At 50.3% G+C, this 21,580-nt stretch overlaps 1 protein-coding gene across 3 annotated transcripts in view; it reads left to right on the forward strand.

The window, feature by feature from the left end:
• The window catches only part of SEZ6L (seizure related 6 homolog like), a 175,564-nt gene that overhangs the window by 129,585 nt on the left and 24,399 nt on the right, over positions 1 to 21,580 (forward strand). For all 3 annotated transcript variants that reach the window (XM_075898884.2, XM_075898882.2, XM_075898883.2), the window contains exons 4-9: positions 8,029 to 8,221; positions 9,621 to 9,806; positions 11,820 to 11,982; positions 14,376 to 14,542; positions 18,035 to 18,229; positions 18,515 to 18,653. In XM_075898884.2, the coding sequence (XP_075754999.2) occupies positions 8,029 to 8,221; positions 9,621 to 9,806; positions 11,820 to 11,982; positions 14,376 to 14,542; positions 18,035 to 18,229; positions 18,515 to 18,653 (1,043 nt within the window). The remainder of the gene's footprint in view (positions 1 to 8,028; positions 8,222 to 9,620; positions 9,807 to 11,819; positions 11,983 to 14,375; positions 14,543 to 18,034; positions 18,230 to 18,514; positions 18,654 to 21,580) is intronic.

The raw sequence follows: 21,580 nt of genomic DNA on the forward strand, positions 1-21,580 counted from the left end.
GGCAGCGTAGGGTCTGAGGAGAGAGTCAACGTAGCCAGATAATCCTGCAATAAGGGTGCCAATGCCTGAGATAATGGAATGTCTCAGATTTCCAGGTTTATGGATCTTGGGTAGCAGATAGAAAACTCCTGGTCAGGCCTGTGGGGGGAGGGGAGCGTGTGTTTGTGTAGATTTGGTCAACACAGGTGGATTTTTTAAGGCACAAGTGACAGTTTGGTTCCCAACCTTTTTTTCAGTCAGCAAGAATTGGTCACCTAAGGCCTCTGGTGCCTTTGCAAATCACCCCCCAATCAAGACAGATATTTCTGCAGGGGACCAAGAAATCCAAGTTAACTGTTTTAGAATGTGTACTGCCCTCTCCTGTCCAAAGTATGTACCCATACATATGTATTGCTATTCATCAGCTGTTCTTACCCCTCATTGGGAAAGGTCTGTGTTCCTGAGTCAGATATCTGTTGAGATTTGCCCAAAGTGTTGAGGGGACTTACTGACCTGTGGCTGATTGTTTAAAGGGAAGCAATAAATGAAGAAGTGCTTTGCATCCTTTTAGGCCCATTCCTGTAGACTAAAATCAAGGGAGGCTTAACACTTCTTGGAACTGATTTTAAGGAAAGGCATGGAGAGTAGTTGGGGAAAGGGGTGGTTTCATTGTTAATCAGGTTTGATGTCCTTCTTCCTCAGGGAATATAGCTTTCTGTAGCCAAGAGATTAAAAGGCTTTAAGTGCTACAAATTGCTTTATGAGGTTCCAGTCAATGTGATAGCTAAGGGCCTGCTGTTGGAATGAATGCCTGCCCTGTTTATTACAGCACATCTGCTGTCTTTTCAAAATGATCATTCTTATGTGATGAGAAATCAAGCAAATTTTGTGACAACAACAAACAACAAATTCTTCAAGTCACCACATCATCACAAGCACATGCAATTAGAAACTAATGTTTTGGGAAGTGCTAAATATAGGCCCTCCGTCTTTACATCCTTAAGAAAACAAATGGCAGCTGTTGAGTATATCTCCTTGCTGAAATACCAGCCTCTTTGTTATGTTAAAAGAACATAGAAGACAAGGTGGGGTTACTTGTTAGCTACCCAGTTCCAAACACTAATTAAAAGGCCTTTCTGCAGCTCACTGGAAATATTAGCTGCTTTATTTTCTGTAAATGGGCAATGTAGAAGCAGTGGTCCCTACAAGCCGATATCTTGTGCAAAGAGCTAATTATAAACACAATTTAGCTTACAAAGAAACCTGATTTTATCTCAGCTCCTCTGCGCTACCTATTTCAATTCTAGAACAAAAACAAAGAGTCCAAAGCTAACAAATTTATTAAGAAATCTCAAGGGTAGCAATGTTCATCTGTAACTTAAATCACTTTTCCACTCCAACTCAACTGATGAAGTGGGATTTACCCACACAAGATCACGATTCTATACCTTTGATTCCATACCTTTGTTAGTCTCTAAAGTGCCACAAGACTTCTCATTTTTTAAATTTATGAGCGTCTTTTATTGTTAGTCTTTAAGTTATCACTGGACTCGTTATTGCTGAAACAGACTAGCACAGCTACGTCTCTGAAACTTGTCATCATGCAAGCTCGAGAGCAGTTGCTTTCCTGCTGGCTAGGCCTCTTTATGCTGCACTTACTACATGCAGTTTGCATTTTCAGAGTTCTCTTTCACTAACTTTTAACTCCTTCAGGTTCCTAACCAAGTGCATTGTTGGGACAGGTCACTCCCGCAAGCAGCACTGCGGTGAAGGAGTCCAGCAAGACCTAATAATAAGCCACATTTTTTCCTATTGGGGTAATGAACTAGACTCAGAGGAAAGAGAGTGTTGCATCATTTTCAAGTGATCCCTGCAGGGACTGAAAGGAGAGCAGCCCCACCAGTGTCTGCAGGGCACCCTCCCAGTTCACCTTGGCTTGGCTGCAGGGGCATGTGATCTGTAAGGAGCAGGGGGTTTGTCAGAGCTCCAGGAAAGTGGCAGTTGATTCTGTATGTGTATGTGCTGTGGGCACTTTGCAGAGAGCGTGCAAGAGTCCAGATGGCCAACAAGAGTCGAATTACAGTTTGGACCTCCCTGGTCTGGCACCCTGGGGACCTTGCTAATCCTGGATGAGGGAATTTGCCAGTCCAGGAAAGGTCATTTTTGGCTCTGTTGCTACCGGCCCCAACCCCTTCCCTGCCAGGCTTCTCACACCCCTTCCTCCCGATAGCCCAGCTGAGCCATACGACGGGCTTTCGGCCCCCTCCATCTGCTGGGCTCTGTGCTGGGCTCCCGCCTCTCCAGGCATGGTTCCAGGCTGCCTCCACATCATGCCCCCTCTCCCGCCCTCTGCAGCATGCCAGGACTCTCTTATCCTGGAACATTTGCAGGCCAGTAGGACCACGGATGTTGCTGGACCAGAGAATCCCAGTTCATAGAGGGGCTACCAGTACTGTCGGGTATGCTGTGGGCACCGGCCAGCCAAAGGTATCTACAGACACAGGTGTTCTACGCATTGTATCAAAGCCATCCTGTGCACCAGCAGGCACGCCTGAGCCTCCACCGGGGCAGTAATATCACACAGAATGCTGGCAAAGGCCATGCCCCTTCCTTTGACAATGGGGATGTTAGTCAAAGGCCCTGGCCACAGCTTCAGGTTACAGCCAGTTTGGCCTAACCATCCTCATGGCATTTCATCCCATGGCAGATCTTGTTACAGCCCTTCACCAATGATGGGAGGAGAGCTTTCTCTCAGCAGGGCAGTGCGGGAGGAGGGAGAGCCAAGGGGCTGGCTGAGATGGACATTGAGAACATCCACCATGCTCAGGCTCATGCCATGGAGAGCAGACATAGCACACAGGGTTGCTATGGAAACATAACTTGATGCACCTAAAAGCGGGAGTTGGCTTGTCACACAGGGATGAGATCTTGTGCGTCGCTCAGGGGCATAGTAACAGTGGCTTATGGGCGATGTGCTAGTCTGTTTACTAGCCCCCCCCAGACACATTAGCATATCTGTCCTCCTCTGTCACTCAGATAATTAATAGCCTTCAAGGAGAACACACCTCCCCCCCAATCATCAAACAAATGTTTGTCAGCCTGACAGATGTCTGTCTGTCTGTCTCTAACCTGTTTTTAAAAACTTCCAGCCATGAGTTTCACAACCTCCCTTAGAACCTTGTTCCATAGATAACTGTCCTTATAGCTAGAAAGATATTTCTAATACAGGCAGTCCCCGGGTTACAAGGATCCGACTTACATCGGATCCCTACTTACAAACGGGGTGAGGCAACCCTGCACTAGGACCAGGGTGAGGCAACCCTCCCCAGCAGACCAGGGAGATGCGAAACTAGCGCCCCCCTTCCCCCCCAGCAGACCAGGGAGACGCGGAGCGGCTTTTCTCAGCAGACACCTCAGCTTGAGAATGAAGGACTGAGGGAAGTGAGGTGTGGGAGAATAAAACTGAGCTCTGGAGAAATGTTTGGCTAGAGTTTCCCCTACAATATGTACCAGTTCCGACTTATATACAAATTCAACTTAAGAACAAACCTACAGTCCCTATCTTGTACGTAACCCGGGGACTGCCTGTACTTAATGTCATGTCTAAATTAGAAAATTATTTTGAAATAATGACACCCCAAAAAATCCACACTACAGGGAAGCCTCAAAATTAGTCTGAGGCAGGCTCCATTAATGTGGACGTGGCCCAGGAATGGCCCTGAGGAGGAGCTATTTTGAAATAGCAGCAATGGAGCATCCACACTACTGCTATTTCAAAATAAGTGTTATTCCTGGTGGGAAGCAGGAGTTATTATTTCAAAATAACCAGCCCCTTATTTTGAAATAAGGGGCTTGGTAGTGTGGACGCTCCATCTGTTATTTTGAAATAACTCCCTAGTATAGACCAGGGCTAACTTTGCTCTCCCTTCCAGCAGATTAAGCCCATTGCTTCTTGTCCTACCTTCTGTGGCCATGGAGAACAATTGTATTGCAGTGTTGACTCATATCCAGTTTGTGATTCACTCTAACCCCAGGTCCTTTTCAGCAGGTCAGTTACTATCTAGCAAGTTACTCCTCACACTGTAGCTGTGTGTTTGATTGTTTTTCTTCTGAGGGGTAGTACTTTGCACTTGTCTGTATTGAATTTCATCCTGTTGATTTCAGAACAATTCTTTGGTGAGGCCACATCTGGAGTATTGTGTCCAGTTCTGGCCCCCCAACTACAAAAAGCATGTGGATGCATTGGAGAGGGTCCAGCGGTAGGCAAACAAAATGATTAGGGGGCTTATGAGGAGAGGCTGAAGGAGTTGGGTCTGTTTAGTCTGAAGAAGTGAAGAGTGAGGGGGGATTTGATAGCAGCCTTCAACTTCCTGAAGGGAGGTTCCAAAGAGGATGGAGAGAGGCTGTTCACAGTAGTGACAGATGGTAGAACAAGGAGCAATGGTCTCAAGTTGTGGTGGGAGAGGTCCAGGTTGGATATTAGGAAAAACTATTTCATTAGGAGGGTGGTGAAGCACTGGAATGGGTTCCCTAGGGAAGTAGTGGAGTCTCCATCCATAGAGGTGTTTAAGTCTCGGCTTGACAAAGCCCTGGCTGGGCTGATTTAGTTGGGATTGGTCCTGCCTAGAGCAGGGGGCTGGACTTGATGACCTTCAGAGGTCTCTTTCAGTTCTATGATTCTATTATTCTAATTCGCCAAGGCCATATTGAATTCTCATCCCAGCTTCCAAAGAGCTTACCACCTATCCCAGCTCACTGCTATCAACAGATTTTATTTTTTTATGCTCTCCACTCTATCACCTACATCATTAATGAGAATACTGAATAGCACCAATGCTAACATGGAGATCCTAGAGATGCCTTCCAGTTTGATTGTGGACCATTGGTAATTCCTCTTTGAGCAGAGTCTTTCAACCAATTTTTCTCCACCTCATTGCGAATTCATCCAGACCACATTTCCATAGTTTGCTCATGTTCATGAGAATGCTATGCGGGACTGAGTCAAAAGTCAAACTAAATATTATGCTGTATCACCTCTACTGCTACTCCCTCCCCCCACCCAGCCACTTGGCCAGGAATCCTGCCATTGAAAGAAATTGGGTTGGTTTGGCATGACTGGACTTGACAAATCCATATCGGTTACTATTAATAGCCCTCTTAACGGGGCATTTGTGGTGGTGGTGATGATGATGATGATGATTTAACAGTCAGTGTCACTATTTCATTGTTCATGTAAGCAAAAAGGGAGGACCAGAGATCTGCGCAATCTCAAATCAGTGGCACTCCATAAGCACCACCACTTATTTCCCTCCTCCCCAATTAAGGGGGTACCCCATTGCACTCAGGGAGTAGCAGGCTCCTGTTTTAAACATCTCCACGATCCACCGTCATTCTGATGTTGTATGGAGGTGGAGCTTGTTTTATGGGTGGAATCTAAAAGAATACCCACCCATCCACACACACATCTTTTTTCTCCCAGGAAGGCCCTGCTAATAGCAGCATAATTTAACAGTGTAGAAAATTCACTGTTGGCGCAAAATTTTCCCATCCCAGACTGAGTGCACGTCCCTTAGACCTTTTTAAAATTACCTGTTTTTTTTTTCTGGTTTTATCATCTCCTGGGAGAAACCCTTGCAAATTGTTACTGACCTGCTAGGAGCCCTAGTTGTGGCTGTTGGGGAATTGATGTTTCTGCAGGGAAACAGAAACGCATGAACCACAGAGAGCTAAATGGCTCTGTCTTTGAAGTGCATCTCAGAATAGCTAGTGGCACTGTCAGTTTCCAGCCTGCTCAGAAAGAAGGGCTTTGTAGCCGTGTGTCACTCTTGAAAGTAAAACTCATGTAAGGCTCTGCAGAACAGGCAGTGACTGAAATGTTTAAAGCCAAAGAAAGGGGGGGATCATTTCACTTGGACACCATGTCCCAGAGCTCTAGTACTCTGTCAAAGGCTCTGCCACCCCCACTGCTGCAGAGCTACATGGAAGTAATGAGGGACTTATACATGAGCAGCATTCCCAGAGGAGATGGGGGCCCTGGAGACTTGACTTCATTAGAAGAAAGCAGACAAAGGTTGAGATGTGAGCTATTAAGGGACAGAAGGTGGAGCTGGGAGTTGGGTACTTGTACATGCAGCCCCCACTACCACTATTACCTTGATTTTATTCCCTCCACGTGTAGAATGAATGTTATTATGCGCACCAAGGTATGTGCAGATGTGCACCACCAGTAACAATACATACCGCTGGCTGTGGCCAGCTGTGGGTGCTCTGTTGATCAGCTGGGTGACATTTGAATCTCTCCTGGGCAGTTACCCAAGCACTCAGCTTATAGGGAACACTGACCACCATCGACACTCCCTGTGACCTGAGGAAGTCAACAAACTTCTCTGCTTCCATTTTGCGATGATTTCTTTGTATCGCCTAGTGCCTAGAGGCCTTAGTCATAGACCAGTACCCGCAGTGCCAGGTGCTGAACAGACACAAAAGAAAGACAACCCCTGCCCCAAAAACATTACACTCCAAGGCCATGACGAGACAACGGATGAGTACAGATGGATGTGCAAGGAAACAGAAGTAGTCTGAGTGATCCTTACCCTGAGGATAGATAATAGGTAGCAGGTTTAAAACAAACAAAAGGAAGTTATTTCTTCACCCAGCGCACAGTCAACCTGTGGAACTCCTTGCCAGAGGATGTGGTGAAGACCAGGACTTTAACAGGGCTCAAAAAAGAACTAGATAAATTCATGGAGGTTAGGTCCATCAATGGCTATTAGCCAGGAGGGGTAGGAATGGTGTCCCTAGCCTCTGTTTGTCTGGAAATGGGCAACAGGAGAGGGATCACTTGATGATTCCCTATTCTATTCCCTCCTTGGCATTGGCCACTGTCAGCAGACAGGACACTGTGCTGGCTGGATCTTTGGTCTGACCCAGTGTGGCCATTTTTATGTTCTTATGAGCATGGGTGCCACTGAGGGGATGAAGCTGTAGGTACAGTCAGGACAGCACAAGAACTCCTGAGAGCACTGAGTACACCTGAGGCATTTGCCCACTGCAGTTTGTTTCCAACCGTAGTTCTCAACTTTCTTTAAGTGCGGAACCCTATGGAAATCTTAGAGTCTGGGAACCCCCCAGGCTTCATGGCCCACAGGTGGAGAACCAAGCAGCCTGACTGGGGTCTGTCTCCCATGGCTGATGGCTGGGAAGCCCTAAGGCTGACAGCAGGATGCTCCCCTTTGTTCATCTGTCGGTTGCTGGCTGTGCTGAGGCTGTGTTGTAACTGCAGGACCAGGCCACATCATTGTGCTTTTTAGATGGGCCATGATCCCCACCCTGCTCCGGCCCTTGTATGCTGGGAGAACGGTCGGAGCAGCAGAACGGGGCCCTGAGAACCTCCAAGCCATAGGGAGGTTCCTTTGGCACAGACACTGTGGAGACAGCTGTACTGCTGCCTTCCCACGAGGGAGTCGAGGACGTGCTGCAGGTCCTTCTGTGGAGAGCCCAGGGAGCCATGGAAATCAGAGTAACCCCCAGGCAGTGTTCCCTCTATTTTTTTCCATCCATGTGTGGAATAAATTGTGTTATGTGCAGCAAGACATGTGTGGATGTGCACCACCAGCAGAAACACATGTGGCCGGTTATGTGCGCTCTGCTAATCAGCTGGGTGGCATTTGAAGCTCTCCTGGGTGGCCGCCCAAGTGGCTCGACTTACAGGGAACCCTGGCCCCAGGCAGCTCTCCGTGCGGGACAAGGACCAAGATGCACAATGGGCTAGTGGTTCACTCAGGGGACCTGGATTCTGCTCCTGATCCAGCCAGCAGCTCCCTTTGGCAGATCACCTCTGTGTCCACAGCTGGAACGTGGGGATTAGACTTTCTAGGCTTAGTGCTGCATTTTGAAAGTCTCAGACAAAAGGCCTGGTCAGTGTGAAAGGTGGCTGCACTCAGCAGATGAGAAGGGAGGATGTCCTCCTCCCGTAGCTTTGGGGTGGTGCCTAGTGCTTGGAGCCCAGCCAGAGCAAAGTGCACCGTGTGTTGTTTGTCTGCCATTAAGGTGAAGAGCGTGAACCTGTCTGAGGGCGAAGTGCTCGCCATTCGCGGAGTGGACGATGACAGCTTGGTGATCTTAGCCAACCAGACGCTTTTGGTGGAGGGTCAGGTGATTCGCAGCCCAACCAACACTATTTCCGTTTACTTCCGGACATTCCAAGACGACGTGGTTGGGACTTTTCAGCTTCATTACCAGGGTACGTGTTTATTAACCAATACTAGTGAGTTCCTACCCAGCCCCGGGTGGGGAGAACCCAGCTGGGTGCATGGCGCTGTGGGCCCCCGCATCTGGGAGGACCAACAGGCTTGCAGTTCCCCGGGCCAAGGCGGAGGGAGCAGCTCTGTGCTCTCAGAAGGGGCAGGGCCTTGGGTGGATTGGGCGGGCAGCCACGTGGAGCATGACCCACCCCATCCCCAGGCAGCCCTGAGAGCTGCCCGTCGGGGCTCCAGTGATGATTTAAAGGGCCCAGGGCTCCAGCTGCTATTGCAGAAACAGCAATGGTAGATGGCAGCCCTAAGCCCTTTTGAATCGCTGGGCCCCAGGGCAGTTGCCCTGTCCCTTGTCTGTCTGTCCCCTCTGCCCCCGTCCCATCAGCAGGCCTGTTCCAGACACAGCCAGACCAGCGGTGCAATCGAGTGACCAGAGAAATGGGCTGCAACCCACAGGACCTGGTTTTTATTCCTGACCCTCTCACTGACCTGCTGGGTGACCTCGGGCAAATCACGTCACCTCTCCTATACCATGGGGCTGCTCCAGTTCCCACACCCTGACTGGCTGCTGGGCCTGCATGTGCCGTTGTGACAAGCATGGGAAGAATCACATTGGCCGGACATGGCTTGGTAGCTCCCAAGCTGAGGGTGGGCTTAAGCCAGGGACTGAAAAGCGAAACATCGCAGCACCCTACAGCCTCTGAATAAAACCAGGTGGTATTCCCTCTAGCGGAACACAGTCGGGCTCCGGCAAAAGCCCATTGCCTGCTCGGAGAGGAATAAATAATCAAACACTAACTGCAGGGGACAGTCCCAAGTTTTTCATGGGCATCTGCCCCATGGGGGATGTGCCTATGTTCTATAGGACTATGCTCGGAGGATCTGCTCCATTGTCTTCATGTTCTTAAAGTTAAGCTCATGCTTAGAGTGAGTAGATATCTCTGTTCCAGGACACTTCCCAGTTATTTATATGGGCCTTGACACCTCTAGCCTTGTGGGCCCATTTCTAGTGATTTTATTCTCCCCTAGGGCCTTTTCATCCTTTTTCTGTTCCCACGTAGAAGCCCATCCTACATGGATACATACGGAATATTTATTTTTCCTTTGGACAGCTACAGAAAATTAAATGACTACAAGTGAATTCTTGTTAAAAACCAGAGTTAGAAATGACGTCTACCTGAAAGCACTGACGGATGGAAAGTAATTAACGAATGGCTCAGCGGCACTCTCCATTTTCTGGAAACGCACAAGCAACAATGGGGTGTCTGGGCTAATGTGAATAAGTTCCAGCACCTCGTTAGCTTTCACCCACTCTCCTTATTGCAGGATTACTCAGTGAAGACAGTTGTGACGCTTCAAATCTCTCCGTGTGTTTGTTTGTTACAGTGTTTATGCTGAGCTGCAACTTTCCGCGGAGACCTGACTTTGGAGACGTCACCGTCATGGATCTGCATTCCGGTGGAGTCGCTCATTTTCATTGTTACCTGGGATATGAACTGCAAGGCCCCAAAGTGCTTACATGCATCAATGCATCTAGGCCTCACTGGAGCAGCCCAGAACCTGTCTGCTCAGGTACAATGACTGATCATTAACACAGGCTAAGTCTACACAGCGGAGCTATTTTGGGAAACCTCCGGCATCCCAAAATAGCTATTCCGCATCTTAAGAGCAATCCAGTTATTTTGAAATATAACTATTTCAACATCCCTGTAGACCTCGTTCCACAAGGGTTAAGGGATGTTTCGGAATAGCGCCTTATTTCGAAAAAACAGCTAAATAAACTGCACAAATTGCATCATTTATTTCGAGGTAAGGGTGCTGTGGAGATGCACCCACAGATGCTGAGACAAGATCACCTCTAAAGCAGTTTATTGTTAAAAGTTGAACGTGATTCTAGGAGGGGGGAAACCACACCAGAGTCACTCTCAGATTCAGGGGAGTGACACCATGCAAGGAAAGCGCAACAGAATTAGTCCCTACTAGGGTGAGGACTGGAGAGAATCTCTAGTGTGGAAAAGGAGAGACACTACTGCCCACTGCTCCGCAAAGACTATTTTTAGTGGCAAGTTGGAGGCATTTTTACTCCCCTGAGGGCCTGATAACAAGGAAGGAGCAGTTCCCTGTACAGGAGTGTGTGCTTGAGAGCAATATCTGACCCTTGTTAGGCAAGTAACAAAAGCAAAACAATCATTCAAAAATAGAGAAAGTAGTGAACAAAGCTCAGTTATCAAGTTGTTACTGAGTTTCTCAGCACATATTAGACTTCCCGGGAAAACAAAGCCCTTCACCACTAACCTAGATATAGGGGCATCCCTGTGTCATTTGGTAAGAGCACAGAATCACCAGGGCTGTACAAACCAGTCCTAAAAAGCCCTGGACAGCTCCAGTCTTGGTTTAGGAAAAGAGACAGTAAGTGGGGACAGTAACAATGAAATGGACACGATCCCGTTTCTGCACTGTCAGAGCAGCCACGGGTCTCCTCTTTTGTTGCGGGGAGTAAAATTCCAGGTTGGACAGAAACCAGACCCGGCAAACGTCAGCCTCCAAGGCGAAAGATTTCAGCAAGTTACAGGCCTGTGGAAGCAGAGACCACAGCACAGGTCTCTGTGCGCTCACAGGTGTCACCAGCACTCAGCGAGATTCTCTAGGGAGGCTGCATCTGTTTGCTCCTTTGCATGCTCCACAAGCGGCGTCTTGGTCTCTCAAGTGCTGAATGTGCTGCTGGGCTGTCAAAACAGCAGGATCTTGTTGCCTCTCCTTGGACTCAGAGAGGGGCTGCCTCCTCGCTTGCCTCCAGCGGAGGTAGGAAGCAAATCCCTTAGGGAGACAACATCTGTCTGCTCAAAAGGCGTATCCACCTGCCTCACTCACTCCTCAGCTTAAGCCACTTCTAGTGGTGTTCAGAGCCTGCCTGCAGGTGATAATCACTCCTCTAAAGCACAGCCTCCCTCCTGGCAACATACAGCCTTCTTCCTACATACTCCCATGCTCGCGTGCCATGCAGAGCTGCATACACACCCCCTTCCCAGGATGGGGTGGGTTTGGCCGACACTGGGTGTGGGGTCTACCTATTGCTCATACCTTTCCTTTCCCAAGTTACATGAATGGAAAATGTCCAAGAGAAAACCCAGCAGAAAGCTGAGCACCGCCAGATTTGGGGCCAAACCCACATGAAGCCACAAGCTTCAGGTGGTTCAAACAGGCAGCTGCAATAAATCAACGCAGCATCCCTCCTACTAAGGCTCTGTTCGTCCCCTTCCCAGCACGCTGTGCCCAACGGTGAAGGAAATGCCAAACCAGGGGAGTTCTACATGCTTTGGAGATTCATAATAACAGTGGGTTCTGCTCCAAGTTCCACTGGTGTAAATTCACTGCTTTGGAGTCAGTGGAGTCGCTCCAGGTAACCTTGGAGCTGTTGAGAGCAGAATCTGCCCTGATCAGGCGGTGCATTTCTCAGAGAAGAGGCCCTTTCCTAGTCTATGCTCATTTGTCAGTACAGCGTGCATGGTCTGCTTTATTAGCCGGCGATGGAGGCTGTGCATGGCGGCGCGCTCCGGTCTCACTGTCCCCGTGGTCCCCTTGCAGCGCCCTGCGGCGGGATGGTGCAGAATGCCACGATTGGGCGAGTTCTCTCACCCAGCTACCCTGGGAACCATAGCAGCATGGCCTGCGTGTGGATCATCGAAGCTCCGCAGGGCCAGAAGCTGCACCTGCACTTTGAGAGGCTGCTGCTGAGTGAGAAGGACAGGTGAGGCCCGGCGACAAGCGGCTCGCGGAGACACAGGCTGGCTGACCCAAGAGCTGGAATCTGAGCTGACCTCTGCAGGGAGGTTAGCTGTGGCACTGCTGCTGGGGCTCACACCAGAGTCCTGGGGCACCTCCAACCAGGTCTCAGCACCCTGCTCTTCCCACCCCATGCCATCAGCAGGAGGAAGGCTGGCAGCCTCCTGCCCTAGCCAGAGGAGGACTGACTGGACAGTGGAGTCCTTCAACCCAGCCTGGGTGGGCCTCACCCAGCCACCTTTCACATTGCCTGCACCAACCAGGGATCTCCAGGGCTTGCCAGGAGTAGGGTATTTCCCTGCTGGGTGCAGTGGGAGCCAGCGAGCTGGTTGGGGATTTTGATGGCTCTGGACGAAGTGTAGTTCCCACACCAGGGTTTCATGCACTCTCATCTACTGGATCTCATGTGCATGGGAGGGGCAAGGCATATCTCCTGTTTGGGGATCTCATTGTAGACCAGCCCTCTCTAGGGCAGGAGTTTCCAGGGTGCAGGATGGTCACAATCAATATTCCCTCTAATTTTTTCTATCTATGTGTGAAATAAATTTTTCTGTGCACCGGGGCATGTGCGAATGTGCACCACCAGTAGAAACACAAACCTAGCTGTGGGCGCTCTGCTAATTAGCTGGGTGGCATGTGAATACCATGCAAACCACCAGCTTACAGGAAACATTGATCACCACCACCCTGTACTTCCCGTGTTGCTGTGTGGGAGAGGTGCCCTGTGAGAGGGGAGAGACGAGAGAGCAAATGGGCCCTGCTAATTCCAGAGGGGAACTGGATGATCACAGTGGTTTCTTCTGGCCGTAAACATCTACAGTCACCCCCTCTGCTCCCCTGGTTCCCAAATCTCTCCCCGCCAATGCCCATGGCTGCTCCCCAGCCACAAACACTGTGGCTACATCTAGACTGGCATGATTTTTCGCAAATGCTTTTAATGGAAAAGTTTTCCGTTAAAAGCATTTTTGGAAAAGAGCGTCTAGATTGGCACGGATGCTTTTTCGCAAAAGCACTTTTTGCAGAAAAGTGTCTGTGGCCAATCTAGACGCGGTTTTGCGCAAAAGAGCCCTGATCGCCATTTTCGCGATCGGGGCTTTTTTGCGGAAAACAAATCTGAGCTGTCTAAACTGGCCCTTTTGCGCAAAAGTTTTGCGCAAAAGGATATTTTGCCCGAACAGGAGCAGCATAGTATTTCCGCAGGAAGCACTGATTTCAGACAGTAAGAAGTCAGCGTTCTTGCGGAAATTCAAGCAGCCAGTGTAGACAGCTGGCAAGTTTTTCCGGAAAAGCAGCTGTGGAAAAACTTGCCAGTCTAGACACAGCCTGTAAGTCACACATCACAGCCTGTCAGCATACATCACACAGAGCACCCATTTATGGGGCCGATGTTTGTGTTTAAGTGGCATTAAAAATTCAGTCTGGTAACAGGCAATAAAGCTAGTTTATGGCTGGTAGTAAAAGCAGAGAATAAAGCACCTGTTTGCTGCCCAATAAATCAGACATATCTGCTTTGTGAATTGGTGTTTGCATCCTTTCCTTCAAACACCGCCCTCCGAATGCGTGACAGAATGGGCCCCTGCCTGAGTGAGGAATGAGAACCCCCAGTGCCGGAAGGTAGAGACATTCCTGCCCCTTGCATCCCTTCTTTGAGTGGCAAGTTGGAGGTGTTTGTTTGCTGCCGGGGCCTGGTGAAGAGGCAGGAGCAGCTCCCTGCTCAGAAACGCATCACACAGTTGTCAGATGCCCATTTCAGCCTCTGCGCTTCCAGCTCCGGCTGAGCAATCCAGCCCCTTGCACTGGTCCTGACACATGACCCATAAGGAGAGGCTGAGGGAGTTGGGTCTGTTTAGCCTGCAGAAGCAAAGAGTGAGGAGGGATTTGACAGCAGCCTGCAACTTCCTGAAGGGAGGTTCCAAAGAGGATGGAGAGAGGCTGTTCTCAGTGGTGACAGATGGCAGAACAAGGAGCAATGGTCTCAAGTTGTGGTGGGAGAGGTCCAGGTTGGATATTAGGAAAAACTATTTCCCTAGGAGGGTGGGGAAGCACTGGGATGGGTTCCCCAGGCAGGAGATGGAATCTCCATCTCTAGAGATTTTTAAGTTTCATCTTGACAAAGCCCTGGCTGGGATGATTGAGTGGGGGTTGGACCTGCTTTGGGCAGGGGGCTGAACTTTATGGCTCCTGAGGTCTCATCCAGCCCTGAGGTTCTGTGTTTCTATGTTCTGATAAATGAATGCAGGGGTGGGGGAAAGGCAACGCCCACCCATGCTGGCTTGGTCCCTGCCCGGGCAGGCAGGCAGCCAGCAGAGGGGCCACTAGCCCCATCACCTGCTAACATGCCCTGTCCTGTCTGAACAGAATGGTCGTGTACAGTGGAGAGACAAACCGCTCAGCCATCCTCTACGATTCCCTCCGGACAGAGAGCGTCCCCTTTGAAGGCGTGATCAGTGACGGCTCCGCCATCCGCATTGACTTCACTGCAGAGGAGACAAGGGCCACCACAGCTTTCAACATTCGATTTGAAGGTGACTCTCCCACCCTTTAATTGTGGCTCTGGCTGCTGGGGAGCAGTGAGCAGTCAGACACCAACTAACCCTGCTTGTGCTCAGCAGAGGCAGGCAATTAACAGAGGTATTGATTGCAATTACCCTTCATAGCAGTAGGAAGCTGCTTGCCCCTGGCACTGGGAGAATCCAATAGCCACCTCTCCCAATGGTCCTGCGTTATTGGGGGCACCGAGTGGAACCAGCACTGAGCCTGCCAGGGACTACCAGCCAACTTGCTAATAGCTCTAAGCCAGCATCTTAGAGCATCTGCAGGTGATGCTCCCGTGAATTAACAGAAGGAAAGTCTCTGCCGTTCCTGTCTCCTCCCAGCCTGGCTGCTACAAACGTGGCAACTGCATGGGCCCTGCTGGGAGGAGTCCCCTCATGGCTGTGTGCACGTCACTGATGAGGCACAGTTGGCTGCAGCTTCTCCTTCTCTCCAAAGCCCCATTCCAGGGAACAGGGCAAAAGAAGCACCATTTCCGCAGTGCAGACGCCTCTGTGAAGTGCAGTTCTTTTCCCCGGGCTTGCTGTGAGGGGCAAATCAGACACATGGCCACAACCCAGAGAGCCTTCCCAGAGCCCAGGGGGAGAGTCAGGCCAGATTAGTCTGACAGTAAGATTGGGGAAAAACAATCTGTACCAGGGAGACTGGGCAGCATGGCAGACACATTCAGCTAGCAGGGCGTACCAGCTGCAGTCAGATTTGAACAGTGGCAATTTGGAACTGCATTTTTTTTACAATGAGTGAGTGAGTGTGAGAGTGTGTGTGTTTGGGAGCGGGGGAAATCACATTTCCTCCAATAGTAATAGAAATGTAGCCGTGTTAGTCTGGGGTAGCTGAAGCAAAATGCAGGACAATGTAGCACTTTAAAGACTAACAAGATGGTTTATTAGATGATGAGCTTTCGTGGGCCAGACCCACTTCCTCAGATCAAATAGTGGAAGAAAATAGTCACAACCATATATACGGTATATATGGTTGTGACAATTTTCTTCCACTATTTGATCTGAGGAAGTGGGTCTGGCCCACGAAAGCTCATCATCTAATAAACCATCTTGTTAGGCTTTAAAGTGCTACACAGTCCTGTATTTTATTTCCTCCAATGACACTGATAACTGAAAAGCAAATCTCCTCTTGTTCCCAATTTCCCCTCCTTCCACTCGCCCCCCCGGCACCAACCTACATCCGAACCTGTTTCCTTATGGCAGATGCAGAGGCACTGAACATTCAGTTTTGTGCCTCTGTCCCCTCACTCTGCAATCCCTTCAGAATGTCAGTCTCAGCTGCTGGTCCCTTTTGTAGGTTCTTCTGCTACAGCTTCTGTGGCACTCTCTGCAGCAGCTGTCACATGCTGTAATAATCCCGCCTGGCTCACTCCCTGGCTGCTCTTCAGTCCCACTTACCCCAGGCCTAATCATCTGGTGGCAGAATAAGGAGCAGTGCCTTTACATTTGGGAAGTGGCGTGACGTGCAGCGACAAATTATACGGCGAGCATCTGTACTAACCACAGATGTGGACAATGGGTGAAGGCCCAGCTGGGGAAGTCAAACCCCAGTCCCTCCCCTGCCACCTGAGGCCCCACCCCTTCCACCTCCTTCCTCCCCCAATCTCCCACCCCCACCCCATGTGGGGCCCACCACCCAACTCCAGCCCCATCCTTCCTGGCCACCCAGGACGGGGCCCAGTTACAATCACCTGTCAAAACCCAGGGCTCCCTGACTTGCAAGAGTAATAAAGTCATCGTGAGCGTGGGTTGCACAAGTCACAAGCAGATTGCCCCCCAGATGCAGGAGTTATGCGGGTGAGAGGGCTGCACACAGTGGAATAAGTCACAAAGGTGTGGATGCCTGGGTGAGGCGACATACCCTTACTTACAGTGTGGGGTGGTGATCTGCCTAGATTAGGCCTATCACATAGAACAGGGGACAATAAGCCCTCCCCAATTAAACTTCCTGTGCAAGTCCATGCAATGCAGCTCGTGGGGACTGCAGAAAATGCTTCACTAGGAACTTCTTCAAGGCTACAGGGAAGTGATCTGACTCCAGCCATCTGCCTTCTACCTGCAACCTGTCCCAGCGCAGGCAGAGCAGTGTTAAGCTTCCTAAGGAATGGCCGGCATTTGTGAGCCAGTGAATATCCAAGGGCTTCTCCTTTGGAGAGCAAGAGGTTCAGGGACATGCCAGGTGAATCACAGGGCGCTCCAGGCACTTGCCACAATTGCCATTTCAATACCTCTGTGCCAGGATCCATCTAAGCCCACAGATCTCGAAACAGACTCAAGAACATGCAATAATGCCAGGGCAGGAGATTGCTCAGTAACTAGATAAACTGGCAGTGTGGCACTGGTATTCCTGTTGATAATACACAAAAGAAGTGGGGCTTGGCTAAAGCTTAAAAGCTCAGGTCAGATAAACCATTGCTAATCCTAATGACTTGTAGAAATAAGCCATGGAGCAGGGCCGCTGCGTCCCCATACGGCCATGCTGTGAAGCAGAGGCCAGATGCCTGAAGTTTGGGAAGGGTGTCTAGGGGAGGGCTTCCCCAGACTGTGCCGCAGCAAGCCCATAATTCTTCCTCTAGTGACCTGTGACATGAGCAAAACAGCTTGCCAGCCCGGACTAGAACTTGCTCTCTTGACAGCGCCTGGCTGAGAGTCATGGGCACTAGTTCCGCTTGCTCGGTGCTCCGGAGGGCCACAAAGACAGGAGGGAAAAACCAGTTCTGGCTCAGGAGAGGCTCTGCCAGGGCTCTGGTCACTGACTTGGGCTGGTTCTTATTCTTCCTAGATCCACTAACTCAGGACTGGGGCACCTAAGGCCTGGGGCCTGAATCCTGGCTTGCCTGGATCCAGTCGCCAAGGCTCAGGACTCCCCGCCCCAGCATGGCTTCAGCCCCATGTCCCCCCTCCTGGGTTGGAGCACCAGCTCCCCACTGCCGGGGGAGGGACCTGAGTCTTGTGGGTCAGCGTCAGGCAAGCCAGAGCCAGATCCGATCCATGGGCTCTGCCTGGCAGGGGGAGGAATTGACTCTATGCACTGTGGCTCCCCTTCCCCCAGCTGGTGCAGTAAAGTGCTGCCTGGAGGGTCCCCCCCATAAAATCTACTAGCCCAGGCCCCCCAGGCTCCCCAGGCTCCAGTGTGCAAGGGGATGTAGGAAGTGACCTCAGTCAGGAGCCATGTCAGTGAGGTACGTGCTTTGGTTTTGCGGTGGGGGGGGGGGTTGGTTTTTTTGCTACTCACTTGTATCTCCTGACTGATTTTTCTGTGGGTCAGAGGCCTCGGGCCCAAAAAGAGTTCCCCGCCCCTGCGCTAACTGGTCCGTCGTGCTAATAGAGAGGCCATGTAACACGGACAGCCCAGAGCAGACCCTGCTGGCCACCTGTGGTGAGAATTGTGACAAGTGCACAAGAACTGGGGCTGTCTGTCTCTGCCACCCCTGCCCGCTTCACATGAGGTGTCTCTTCCAGCTTTCGAGCGAGGTCACTGCTACGAGCCATACATCCAGAATGGGAATTTTACCACTTCCGACCCGACCTACAACCTGGGAACCACAGTGGAGTTCACCTGTGACCCTGGCCATTCCCTGGAGCAGGGGCCTGCTGTCATCGAGTGTGTCAACATCCGGGACCCTTACTGGAACGATACCGAGCCGCTGTGCAGAGGTCAGTTACCCCAGCCAGATAGAGGCAGGGGGGTGGCTGGCACCAATGCTGCATGTGAACATTAGACCTCTCCAGAGTTAACAGCTGTGCTGGTGGAGAACGCGACTGCACATGCGTGAGGGCAGTGTCGCCACGTTAAGGCACATGTCTATGAGCGCTGACGTGGCACACGCTGGTGACTGCACTGGAAGAGGTGTTCTCAAAGTCAGCTCCGAGAGCTCCTAAGAGAGAGCTCCCATAGGGTGGCAGGCGGGTGACCCCCATCTCTCTGTCTCACTATTTTAGCCATGTGTGGCGGGGAGCTGTCTGCAGTGGCAGGAGTCATCCTGTCACCCAACTGGCCCGAGCCCTATGCAGAGGGAGAAGACTGCATCTGGAGGGTACGCGCTGGGGAGGAAAAGCGGCTTTTCCTGGACATCCAGCTGTGAGTACCTCGCAGGGGCCTGACCTGGCTGGGTTGGCTGATGACTGGTTTACTATGTGGGATTGTTTCTGATGCCAGAAAGTGTTACAAGGCTCCGCTCTTCCCAGCAATGTTCCTTCTAACTTTTTCCAGTCATGTGTGGGATAAATTTTGTTTTGTGCACCAAAGCATGTGCAGATGTATACCACCAGTAGAAACACATGCTGTTGGCTCTGGGTTCTGTGGACACTTTATTAATCAGCTGGGCAGCATTTGAATTTTTCCTGGGTGGCTAGCCAAGCATTCAGCTGTTTCTGGGATGTGCTGTCCTTTGCTGTGCTCAGGTCTCGGTTGTACAGCTACACACAAGGTAGCCACAGATAGTGCTGTGTGTGCTAGGACAGACTGCCATTGCTAACAGCCTCCATCACAGAGTAAAGCAAGTCTCTGTCCCAAAAATTCAAATCCTGCTTCGGCCTCTGCAAATGCTGGCCATCTTCAGCAAGTTACTGAACCTCCGTGCCTCAGTTTCCCCACTCATCTGAAGGATTGGGATATTAACTCATGCAATATGAATAATGCCAGCAGTTTAAATTCAGATCCAACAAGGCCAATCATGTCCTCAGCCAGCCAGAGGTACTAAGAGCGCTAGAAATTGCTAAGCATTTTGAAGATGAAAAATATTACATTAGTGTCATTCAGTTTATAGCCCTAGATCATATCTGGTGTGAATTTTCTGGACCTATGGATGAAGGTTCTTAGCAAAAATTCTGCCTTGCAAAATCTGTGAAATTTGCTAGCCCACTTTGACCAGAGCCACCTTGCCAATGTGGTGCCCTTTGGTCCACTGCATGGTGCCTGTGTGCCTGCACTAGATCATGTGGGTGAGTGTGAAAGTCCTTCTTGGGAGTGTGTGCTCCCTCACCCCAGCAAAGGGCTCCCCAGCATGCACAGGGAGAAGGCAGCTGAAACTGTCCATCCACCGCCCAGCTTTGCCCACACTGAAACTCCTCTTTCCCTCCCAGTTCCTGCTGGGTTCTATGTGGGACCTTCTTGCCTGGCTCTGGCCCAGGCTTTTCTTTTTGGCTGGGTTCTTCCAAGCACTTTCCATGCATCTTGGGCTTACTGCTCGGGGAACGAGGAGAGTTGCTCCATAAAAGAAATGTGCTCACCTCTTTGTCTGAATAGCTCATTGTTCTTCAGGCCGCTGCTGTATTTGTGCTAGTACTGGAGGGAGCCAGATGAGGGCTGCACGATATCTGCCTTGCAAGGAATAATTTTGATGGGCATCAGCTCCATCGTGTGTTGAGAACCAGTTTGTGGCTCGTATTCCAGCCTAGCTATGCAGCTCCATCATGCCTTATTAACTCACCCCGTCACTTTCCCTGCAGAACAGCATTTAACAGCTTTGGGGCAGTCAGAGTTCAGGAGAACAGTGCACCTGCCTTGGCTCAGCCAACAGAATGCATTGGTTCCCCAAACGTTCTCCAGAGTGTCTGGGCTTTGTGCTGCTAATGGGCCAGGTTAGAAGAGAGCTCAGGAAAGCGTTCCAGAGCAAGTCGAATGCTATTTTGTGATGACCTCACTGCAATCTGCATTGCCAGAGCCTTCCCTTGAGTATAGCAAACTGGGGTAACTGCTCCAGGCCCCGGGCTTTTGGGGGCCCTGTGAGCCAATGTGATTGGCTGGCACAGTCAGTCCCAGAAGACATAGACTAGATGAGGAAGAGGGGGCTTGCAGCAGCAACCCCAACCTTCCAGCTGCCAACCAGCCCCACTTTCAGGGCTCTGATGGCCTCAGCTGCTCTCTAATGCAGCCGTATCTCTGTTGCTGCCCTGCATATTTCAGTGCAGTGAGTCCCCCGCCCAGGCCAGAGCCCTGAGCCACCATGGAACTGTGGCCAACAATAGCTCTGCAGTACCGGCAGCAACAGATAGCCCAGCACCAGTCCAAACTCTGGATCCATCCCACTGGCCCAGCTGGCAGGGGCTGATTTGTCCTTGGCTCCAGGCTCCCTCTAGGGATGGCCCTGTCTGCAGCTCATGCAGTCTCGACTATCAAGGGGAATTAGCTTTCCACAGATGGAATAGCTTCAGTTTAAAATAACGTTTAGAGCCTAACCTTGTGGTCTGTACAACTCAGCCCCCATAAAAAGGAGCAAAAGCATCTGGAACTCACGTCCACGGCAGTGTTTTCAGAACGGACGCCAGTGTGCTAAGCGATAATATGAAGGTTCTGGGAGTACCAAGAGGATCCAATCAGGGTGAATTGCTTGGAGACAGGGCTACCTATTCTCATCCTAAGCTTGGGGGGTCTTCACTCTAAAGCCCCAAACCAGTCACACAGAGCACTTCTGTTTGCCAGACTGGCCAGCAAGAAGTCACACACGCAACCCCCTCAAATACTCCAACTTTACTTGGGCCACAATCAATACCCACCTTATACAGATGAGAGATTATGGAAATGAGTCTCATCAGATCCAGGTTCTTTCGATCCCAAGGGACCAGCCACAGTCCCAGGTCAATTCATACCTCAGATCTTATCCAAAAGAGCACACTGAGTGAATCCTTTAGAATCTACAGTCTAAAGGTTTATAAAAAAAAAAGAAAGAAAAGAGTAGAATTATTAAAGGAAACAAAATTACATACACCAATTATAGCAGTGGTTCCCAAACTTTTCAGCATCCTGCCCCCTTTTTGATTTTTGAGAAACCCTCATGCCCCACCCACTCCCCCTCCTGAAAAAATAGCAGCAAAACTTGTTGAGAAAGGGGTGGAAGGATAAACTGCTATCTTAAAAGTCTCTGGAATACATCCTTTGTTAGGATGAGTCAACAAATCCTTTGTTCCTGGCAAGAATGCTTTTGAAGTGATGAGCTGGAATGAAGATAAAAATGGAGGAACCCACAAGGCCTTTTTCATAATCTTGCCCAGGTGGAGGGAATTCCA

The sequence above is a fragment of the Pelodiscus sinensis genome, chromosome Z (genome assembly GCF_052426305.1).
Source record: "Pelodiscus sinensis isolate ZL-2025 chromosome Z, ASM5242630v1, whole genome shotgun sequence".
NCBI lineage: Eukaryota > Metazoa > Chordata > Testudines > Trionychidae > Pelodiscus > Pelodiscus sinensis.